This window comes from Kogia breviceps, chromosome 17 (assembly GCF_026419965.1).
Source record: "Kogia breviceps isolate mKogBre1 chromosome 17, mKogBre1 haplotype 1, whole genome shotgun sequence".
NCBI classification, from domain to species: domain Eukaryota; kingdom Metazoa; phylum Chordata; class Mammalia; order Artiodactyla; family Physeteridae; genus Kogia; species Kogia breviceps.
Window position 1 is genome coordinate 40,189,411 of NC_081326.1, and position 8,805 is coordinate 40,198,215.

At 49.2% G+C, this 8,805-nt stretch overlaps 1 protein-coding gene across 3 annotated transcripts in view; it reads left to right on the forward strand.

The window, feature by feature from the left end:
* Positions 1–6,057, forward strand: part of PTDSS1 (phosphatidylserine synthase 1) — a 66,816-nt gene extending 60,759 nt beyond the window's left edge. For 2 of the 3 annotated variants that reach the window (XM_059043624.2, XM_067017167.1), the window contains 3 exons: positions 2,214–2,282; positions 3,026–3,095; positions 4,950–6,057. In XM_059043624.2, coding sequence (XP_058899607.1) covers positions 2,214–2,282; positions 3,026–3,095; positions 4,950–5,059 — 249 coding nt within the window. In that variant the 3' untranslated portion in view covers positions 5,060–6,057. The remainder of the gene's footprint in view (positions 1–2,213; positions 2,283–3,025; positions 3,096–4,949) is intronic. The other variant, XM_059043625.2, reaches the window with a different exon arrangement.
* Positions 6,058–8,805: the final 2,748 nt, after the last annotated feature.

Sequence of the window (8,805 nt, forward strand, 5' to 3'; positions counted from 1 at the left end):
ACGCCTGCCCTCTGGTGGGAGGGGTGCACAGTGACAGCCAGCCCAGCCCTGACTGCTCCCGTGGTCTAGCGGTGCCCCCACCACCACCCCCCCGCACAGCCACTGACTGGTCCACAGAGGTGGAACCTGTCCTCCCTGCCCTCCGTGTGAAACCTAGGCCGACCTGTTCTGCTCTTTGTCAAGGAGCTGACATATACGTAGGTTTACACACTGAGGATGCTCTAGTCTTCCCATTCTTGGCCATGCCGTGAAAATCGTATGTTTAATGGGGGTTGTATATTAGAAATCTGAACAAGTACTGGAATATGTTAAAGATTAGAAGTAGTTTTCATTCTACAACTTTAATATATTCATTCATTGCCTAATTTTTTGATGGGGGGGATATGAGCTTTTTAAAAAAATTCCTAACTTATACCAGTTTGCATATGGATTTAGTATAAAATGAGCTAGTGGGTCGTCTTATATTTCACGTTGCCTCTCCACTATGCCGCTGTTCCCACTTCATTGATGTAGAAGGAGAATGGCCAGCTGGAGTGCTTGGACTCCTTTCTTTCTTGAGACTTACGGTGACTCTGTGCACCCAGCAGACACTCCGTGAACGTCACTGACCTGAGGAACTGGGCCAGGGCTGGACTACAGGCTGCGGTGATGAGAACGCACAGCCCAGCCTTCCCTGCGGTCTCGGCTCTGCTTTCCAGGCTGTGGGCTGTGCAGAAGGATGGGATGGGATGGGCTCTTCCCATGATGCTTTGCTTCCTCCAGGAATGGATGAGTAGACAGATCAATAGAGATACAAAGATGGGTAGACATAAAATCAGTATTTATCTCGATAGCCATCCCTGAAATTTGATCCAGGGATATAAAGAGACCCATGTTCTGGCTTCAGTCTTGCCACACTCTAGCTGTGTGTCTTTGAGAAGGCAGTCGCCTCTCTGAGCCTTCATTCCTCTGCTGTGAAATGAGGGGAATTGAAATCAACGACCTCTGAGCCAATGCCTCTAGATCTAAAGTTATGATTCTTAGAAAGAGTTACAATTATTCAAGAAGAGAAGAGTCCATCATGATTTCACAACTGTTCCCATGACTGGGTCAAGGTGACAGGTCCCCAAGAGGAGATGCAGTGGAAGAGATAGAGGTTAGGAATCCTTGAGGAGGATTCACTGTCAATGGGTTCCTAAATCAAGGAATTCTGAAGAAATGTCATGGCAGGACAGGCAGTTTGGTTTGGTTGGGTTTTGGTGATTCACGTACAGTCGCGAGGGGACGGGGAGGCCTGGCTGGAGGGCCTGGCCCAACACCACTGCTTAGTCCAGACAGCCAGGAAGTTTTCCCCAGCTTGTAGTTTTTTGACACATGGTTGAACTTTGGATTCTTAGATTCTATTTTTTTCCTTAAATTAGAGTATAATTTAGGGTGCAGGGGGGCCAGTGGGGCACACTCGGGGGGGAAGCGGATGTGATCCTGGCCTCTGGGTACCCGTGGACCACGCCCTTCTCTTTTCACACCAGGGCTCACAAGACATTTTTATTTTCGCTTTAGTTCCCTATCTACTTAACTGAGAAAAACAAAAGCAACCAGAACCGGGGTCAGAGAGGGGCCACTGAGACTAAAAAGCAGCACCAAGCCCAGGGCAGCGGTGTCCCGCTGGGGTCTGCCACCTGCCCGTGGGTGTGTGTCCTCAATGCCCTCGGGCACCACTGTGACCCCAGACTGAATGAAACTGCTTTTTCATCCAGAAAGCCTCTTCCCCTCAGAAGCTGACAAGCTAAGTCCTTTTAACTCTTTCCAGTGATGGGTGGCAGGGTGCAGAGGACGGGCTGTGAAAATCAGGCCAAAAAGAAAAGAAAGAAATACGATGTAGAGTCCTATACGTCCTCTTAGGCAGAACCCGTAAAGCTGTTCAGAAAGTGTATCCCACCTGATCCCACATCTAGAAATGATCTTCACTCCAACAGTAGAGTCCCAGGGGTAACTGTGGCCTCGTCGGAACTCTTCTTGCCAAAAGCTTTAGGGGGGGCCCCTTGCTGCCCCCCCCCCCGGGGTTCACCTCTGCCGCATCCAGCCTTTCTGTAACCAGCATCCCGGGAGAGAAGGCAGAAATGCATCGAGCCATCGTGTATGAATTCCCACTGAAACCCTGAAGTTCCGGGAAATGGAATTTTTTTGTGCACCCTCACTTATAAAATGGTTTTGTGCTTGTTTTTCTCTTCCAGGCTTTCACTACCTTCCTGTGTCTGTACGGCATGGTTTGGTATGCAGAGCACTGTGGTCACCGAGAAAAGGTATAGAAGGGAAGGCGGAGACGGCCTTTTATTTAAACTAACCGCGTCCTGCTTGGCGCCTTAGCCCAGAGCACATTCACGTGAGGATGTGGCACGTACGGCACAGCGAGAGCCGGGTGTCAGCCTCCCCGCTTTAGAAACGTAGCCCGTTCAGGATTCACTTCCTCCCAGTTGCCATCCTTGCTCGTGACTGCCCTGTTCAATAGGTCAGGCCTTTTATCCTCATTTCTTAAGGGGGTTAAAGCTTACTTATTTGTTTATATATACTTTGTTTTAAAAATTGCATGGCAAGCCCCAGAGCAGTTTTTGAAAAGCTAGGTCTTTCACTCTGTCCAGGCCTCTTCCTGTATCCCAGCCTGGGGCTCCCCGTCTGGAAACTCCTGCCCTGCCCACTTCATAGTAGATGAAGATTAAGGTAGAGGATAGACGTGAGTGGGCTTAAAATGCTGTAGCAGTCTTGTCAACTGTAATTTTTTTTTTTTAAGTAAAAATAACAGCTTTCATCCTTTATGCATACTTTTAGTCTAAGGAGCTAGAGGCGCTTTCTCGAAGATGTATTCTGCATCACCTGGGATATAGCCTTGATCTTGTAGCTGAGAGCATAAGCGTGAGGTGATCCTGCACTTGCTGGTGGGGATCTCCAGCCCGGGAGAGGCCAGGGTTGAGCAGCCTGGCTTGTTTGCTGGCCCCCCTCCTCCCGGGAGCACTTGAAATTCCACCACTAAGCCTGCCTCTCTCCCTAGACCTACTCAGAGTGTGAAGATGGCACCTACAGCCCTGACATCTCCTGGCCTCACAGGAAAGGTACAAAAGGTATCTCTCTCTTGCTCATTGTTGAAAACTCTCCTGGGTCCTCTCCCTCCCAAGGCCCAGTAAAGGGATTTAGCATCAGTATTTATCTTCCGAGTGTTGATAAATATATGCCCTGAAGGGTCTCAAACCTACTCATCGCATGTCTCCTGTTACTTACTAAGAAACATGCCAAGTGCTCACAGGTTCTGCCCAAGAAGCTTGCTTCGTAAGAAGAGGTGCCACGTGGTTCTGCCCTTTCTGAGACAGGAAAACGTAACAAGATCCCCCTGTCTCAAGCATCCTGATGGGGATGTCCTTCCTCTTGGCTTTCATCGTGAGTGAAAAGCGTTAGGAAGAGTTGTGTGCCAGGAGGAGAAACCTTTCCAAAGAGGTGGATCGACTTAATGGTGTTCATTCAAGAGATAAGCGAGCATAAGAGGGATCTCAACGGTATAGTCAGGGATCTCCCACTGGCCTCTCTCCAGGGAGCATTTTGGAAAGATTTGGGGCCACCTGGTTACCTTAAAGAATTTGACTTGTAGAACAGTGACCCAGAGGAGGCTCCACTGGATTAGTAATTGCATGTCAGTCACGAGCTGATTGTGGGCTTGACCGAAGGAGGAGAACTGAATGTCGGAGGCCGTGAGTTTTAACCCACAGAATTGCTCAGAGAAGCGGGGACAAGGGAGGGGAAAGCACTGCTGAGGCAGTTGCTCTCCTGAGCTCTTTTGGGGTGAAGCGCATCACAGCTGTCCCTGGGGCAAACACTGCCGAGTGCTGGTCGCCCTGAGATGGCTTCTCCTGAATCAGCAACCTACTATGGAGTGCTGACGGAGGTAGGCGCAGGGGTTCCCCTGGGAGCCCTTATTCAGAACCATCCTAGAGATCAGTCCGTGGCAATTCCAGGTTCTCCACTGAAAAGACTAAAAGAAACAAGCAATGCGTAGAGATATACTTAAATGAAAGGTAGACAGTTTAAAAAAAAAAAATCTGAGCCCTGTAGCGGAGAACCTTTTGGCTTAACTGCTGAGCCAGAGGTTTTGCACGTGCTCAGCCCGAGGGCAGAGCCAGCCTAATGCCAGAAAATTCCGATGAGCTTCCAGGCGTTACGCACCCCTACCTGAAATGCCCACCCTCACCCCACCACTGCCCTGGCTCCACCCTCCACCTGGCTGACGCCTGCTGACAGCCCAGCACTCAGCCAATGTAGACGTCTTTCTCTCAGCTCCCACACGAATGATAGAGCGTGACAGACGACACCGTCCCTGCAGACCGTGAGCTTCTTGGGGGCGTGTGGCATCTTCAGGGTATGGCTCCGGGGCTGCCCGTCATAAGCAGCCAGGAGGGGCCTGATTTGTAAAGGTGGCTTCCAGATCAAACCACTGAGGGCATGTAGTATCTTTGATTTTTGCCAAGTCAAGAATCCATTCCAGTCTAGGGATTTAGAAACAATGGCGTGTAGCAGGTCAAGGTGTGGACACCTAGTTTTGACGCGTCCTTTGATTGCGAAGGTAGACTCGACACCCGTGTGGTTCGTTTTAATTGCCCCTCCTTTGTGCTTCGATGTTATTTGTGCTCCCACTTCTGGTCCCCATCACCCTGACCACGGTCCACCCTACGGTGTGAATGTAAACACGCTCCGGGCGCTGCTGTCTTTGTGGGGCCGTGGCTCGCACACCCCGGCCCCAGCTGTGCTAGCTCCGTGCCGGGGTTTCCGTGCCTTGATTCATTAACGAGGCCACTAGATGGAGCACGACGACCGGTGGAGGAGCGGTGGGGCGGCCCGGACAGGGGGAACCGGAATCCGAGGCTTCAGAGGCCCGAGCCGGGAGCCCACAGCCCACGGTGACGGGGTGTCCCGATTCCTTTGGCCAGGTTCTGAAGATGGCCCGCCCAAGCATCCAGGCAACAGCGAGAGCCATTCTTCCAGAAGAAGGAACCGACATTCCAAGTCAAAAGTCACCAACGGAGTTGGAAAGAAATGAAAGACCCTGGCTAATCAAAGATGTTCCAGGGAGGGCCTCGAACTGGGAGGGGACGGATTCTGCCGGACCTCCCTGGGGGGAGGTCGAAACGCATAGAGTGAACGGGAAGGAGCGGGGGCTGGGAGGGGTCATTATTGGAGAGCATAAGTCTTATTGCCCACAGACCCGGCCACACGGGGCAGACCGTTGCTGGGGGTCCTTCGCCACTCTGGTGTCTCTTGTAACTTCAGCACTTGGCACGCGGTCACCGGTAGCAGGACGGTGCTCAAAGGAGAGGGTGGCTATTTACTCCGTTGCCAGAAGCAGTTCTGTGCTTGCGTGTGTCGTGGATGCAGTTTAAACATCTTCACCCAGGCAGGGCACCAACCAGACAGCTGACGGACTGGTCACCAGGTTTTATTTTTCTGAATCTGCCTTTCCGCCTGACTGACTGGTTTGAGTCCAGGCCACGAATCTGTCTTTTATTCTGTTGTCTCTTGTTTTTATGTCAGGATGCTTACAAGCCTTCAGAAGCCACCGCTGAAGTTGAACTGGGGGGAGGTTTCTCTTTTTTTCTAGAGAAAAAAAGTCGGGGGGCAGAGTTTGAGTTACACTTTAGCAGCCTTCTCCCCTTTTTAGGAGCTGAAACTACACACACAGCGGTGGGTGGAAACCAGGCTGAGGAAAGGTTAGCTACCCACGTAGGATCCTGGGCTTCAGATCGGAACCTTTTTGTTCCCTTTCCAGTGTCGCTTGTCCAGACTTATCCACAGTGCACAGGCGTGGACCTGCCGAGAGGCAGTGCTCACCGCAGCCCCTGCCCCCCAGGTGCCTTTTCCATTTTGTTTGTTCTCCTTCCATGGTGTGTTGCTGACATTGTCTTTTAGTCCCGTGTGAGGTGCTGGTGAGTATTCCCTTTCATCCATCCGTGCCATGCTCTAGAACATTGACCCTGATAGTACACCACCTCTGATGGACCCCTGTTTTAAATAAAACGGTTCACGTTAAAGCCCATCAAATTCTGTCTCTGTAAAGTGCTCATTTCTTTGCCTCTTACTGGTATTTTCCACTATTTGTAAGCAATCACCGTATTTTTCAAGTGACTTTAGGATAATATGAATGTGTATGTGTTTTACGTAGTGAGAAGAGAAGAAAATGTATACTTTAGAGGGCTTACAGACACATATGTCCCTTTTCCTAACCTTCCCAAGTGATCAATAGGAAATGAACGAGATAGTCCTTGTTTTCTTAGGAGGGTAAGGGTTATATCAACCAAGTTGGATTTTTTTTTCTCTAGCAAGTGGCCGGTACCCAGTTGATTTTCCTACAGATATAAACTTGCTGAAAGCAACCCTTTTGTTCCCTCATTTCACAGAGCACAAAGGTTTCGATGTCTTTTCCCCCTTTAAGGAAGTCTTTACCCACAGAAGTGTCATGTTTTTCTTTTCCTGCAAAAGAATCCCAGGGTGAAGGGGTTAAATGAGTCACGCAAAGCGAGGATCACCTGCTGTGCTCGGGGTGAACAGCGGGCCGGGGCCGGTCACCGGGCAGGCGCGCCGGGCTGTGCCGGCCCTGCGTCCCCAGCAGCGGCCCCATCCTTCCCGCGATAGTCCTGAAGAGAGGCAAAGAGGTACTTGTCCCACAGACCCACGTGCTCTTTTGTCACCCATCAGAGAGGCCTTTCTTAAACAGAGGTACGATGTAAAATGTGTTTGACTTTGAAAGTAGGTGAGTTTGTTTCGTTCTGCTTCTCCGAGCACTTCTGTGCGACACGGACATTGTGTAACATCGTCGGCCTGGACTCCTCTTCCTCGTGCTGGGCCACCTCCCTGAGTGTCTCCAGGTTCGTTTTCTGGCGCTTTAACCCTCTGATCAGTAGCCGGGTGCAGCTGAAGAAGACGTTTCCTTCTCCAAGGCCGGCCTAGGGGAGGCACCTGGCCCCCTGCGATGACCTGGATTTCCTTGGCTCACGTGAAAGCAGAGTGCACGCGAGACGGTCTTTCCTCGGTGGCTTTGTACGGAACGGCCGGGAAGGTCCTCGGCTGCTTTCCGTGACCTTTCTTTGAGTTTAATCTTTCTTTTTTCCCTTTCAGTAAGAGCTCTTGACTACAGTGTTTCCAAAACTAGTGCTTTCCTTGACCAGCCAGACCCGCGGCTGCCATTCCTCCTAGAAACTGTGCTGCGGGGGGTTTGGTCTACTTTTTCCACCCATTTCTATGCAAATGGCTTCACGCTGACGAAGACAGAGCAGAGCTGTCATGTAGTATCAGCAACGATTCGATTGCAAATGGTCTCACATTCTCCGTTTACAAACTGCCCTCTTAAAAGGCACCATTGTTTTGGACGTTAATTCGCGAAAGAATTCTTTACGTATATTTCTCTGTATGTAGCATGGCATGGAGTGTTGAGTACTTTTTCTTTTTTTGTCATTCTTGGTCTTTCCGTGGCCTTTCCCTGCTTTTCTTGTGTCCGTTTTCACCTTTTGTAAAAGCCTGGGCCAAACTGCTCCCATACCAATGCTAGGACACTTCATTGACCTGTTTTAAGCATTTTGATGATAAAAGACATCCTATAAATGCCAGTCTTATTCTCACCGTGACTGCTTCTGTAATGAGCTCATGAGGAAAGCACTCACCTAGGAGAAATAAAATAAAATTCTTTACCAAATACATCAGGTTCAGCCCTATCGGTCTCCCCTCTGAAGCCGCTCTCCATCATCTCTAAGTGATACCTCTTTTTGTCGGGGGTCTCCGTTTGGAATTGGACCCTTGGGTTGCCTTATTTGTTGCTAATAGTGCAGGTAGTCAGGCCCTTACAGGGGGAGCTAAATGCAGGGTGGAAAAGAAAAAATTTAACCATTGGAAACCAGAGGAAGTGAGCGCTTTAAACCGGGGGGGATTAATTTGTGTGCTCCGCGCTCTTTGAATTACGCTTAGTGTTACCCACGTGTACACCAGGTGGGCTGCACTTACAGAGTTCTTATTGCTGTGAAGACCAGGTGTCCCCCAGGTAGGTAATTGCAATCCTCAATGTATTTTGCACTTTTATGATTGAACTCAAGATGGGAGGAGAGCCAAGACTTCTGTTTATCAGTGTTTCATTCCAGGGGCATCTCTTGCCTTCATTGAGCGTGTGCATTGCAAGGGTTATAGTTGAGATTTGGTTCCTTGTGAGTTTCAGCATTACTAATGGCTAAGACCAGTGGGCTTCAGAGTCTGGTTGCTAGCCCATAATAGATTTTTACAACATTTCGCTTTATCGCATTTTATTTTAAACCTGATGCTAGGACTATCACAGCTAAGGGTTACAAAATTTTTAAATTTAACTCTGGTATTACCTTTGATGCAATAAATACCTACAGCTTTTTTATTTTGCTGTCTTCTGTGAATTTAGAGGAATTAGTTATTAATGTCTACCAAAGAAGGGGGAAAATAGTTGGATGTGTATATTTGGGGGTTTTGGTTTTTTAGTGTGTGGGAATGCGGAAATGTAAAATTTTCCTTGTCACCTATGTTTACTAAAGATCGCCTTTAATCCCTTTGAGAAATTCATCTGCAATTTTGTCTACCTTGACGTTCCCTTTCTTCCATCCCCTTCTCATAAACCCAGTGAGGACCAAAACATCATTCAGAAAATAGAATTTGCCTGAGAATTTTGCTTTCCCAGCTGATGGCAACCGGCCACCCAACCTCCTTAGCCATTCTGGGCTCATGCTTGAACCTCCTGTGCCCCAGCTGTTAACTTTGTTTGCTTGTTTTGTTATTGGA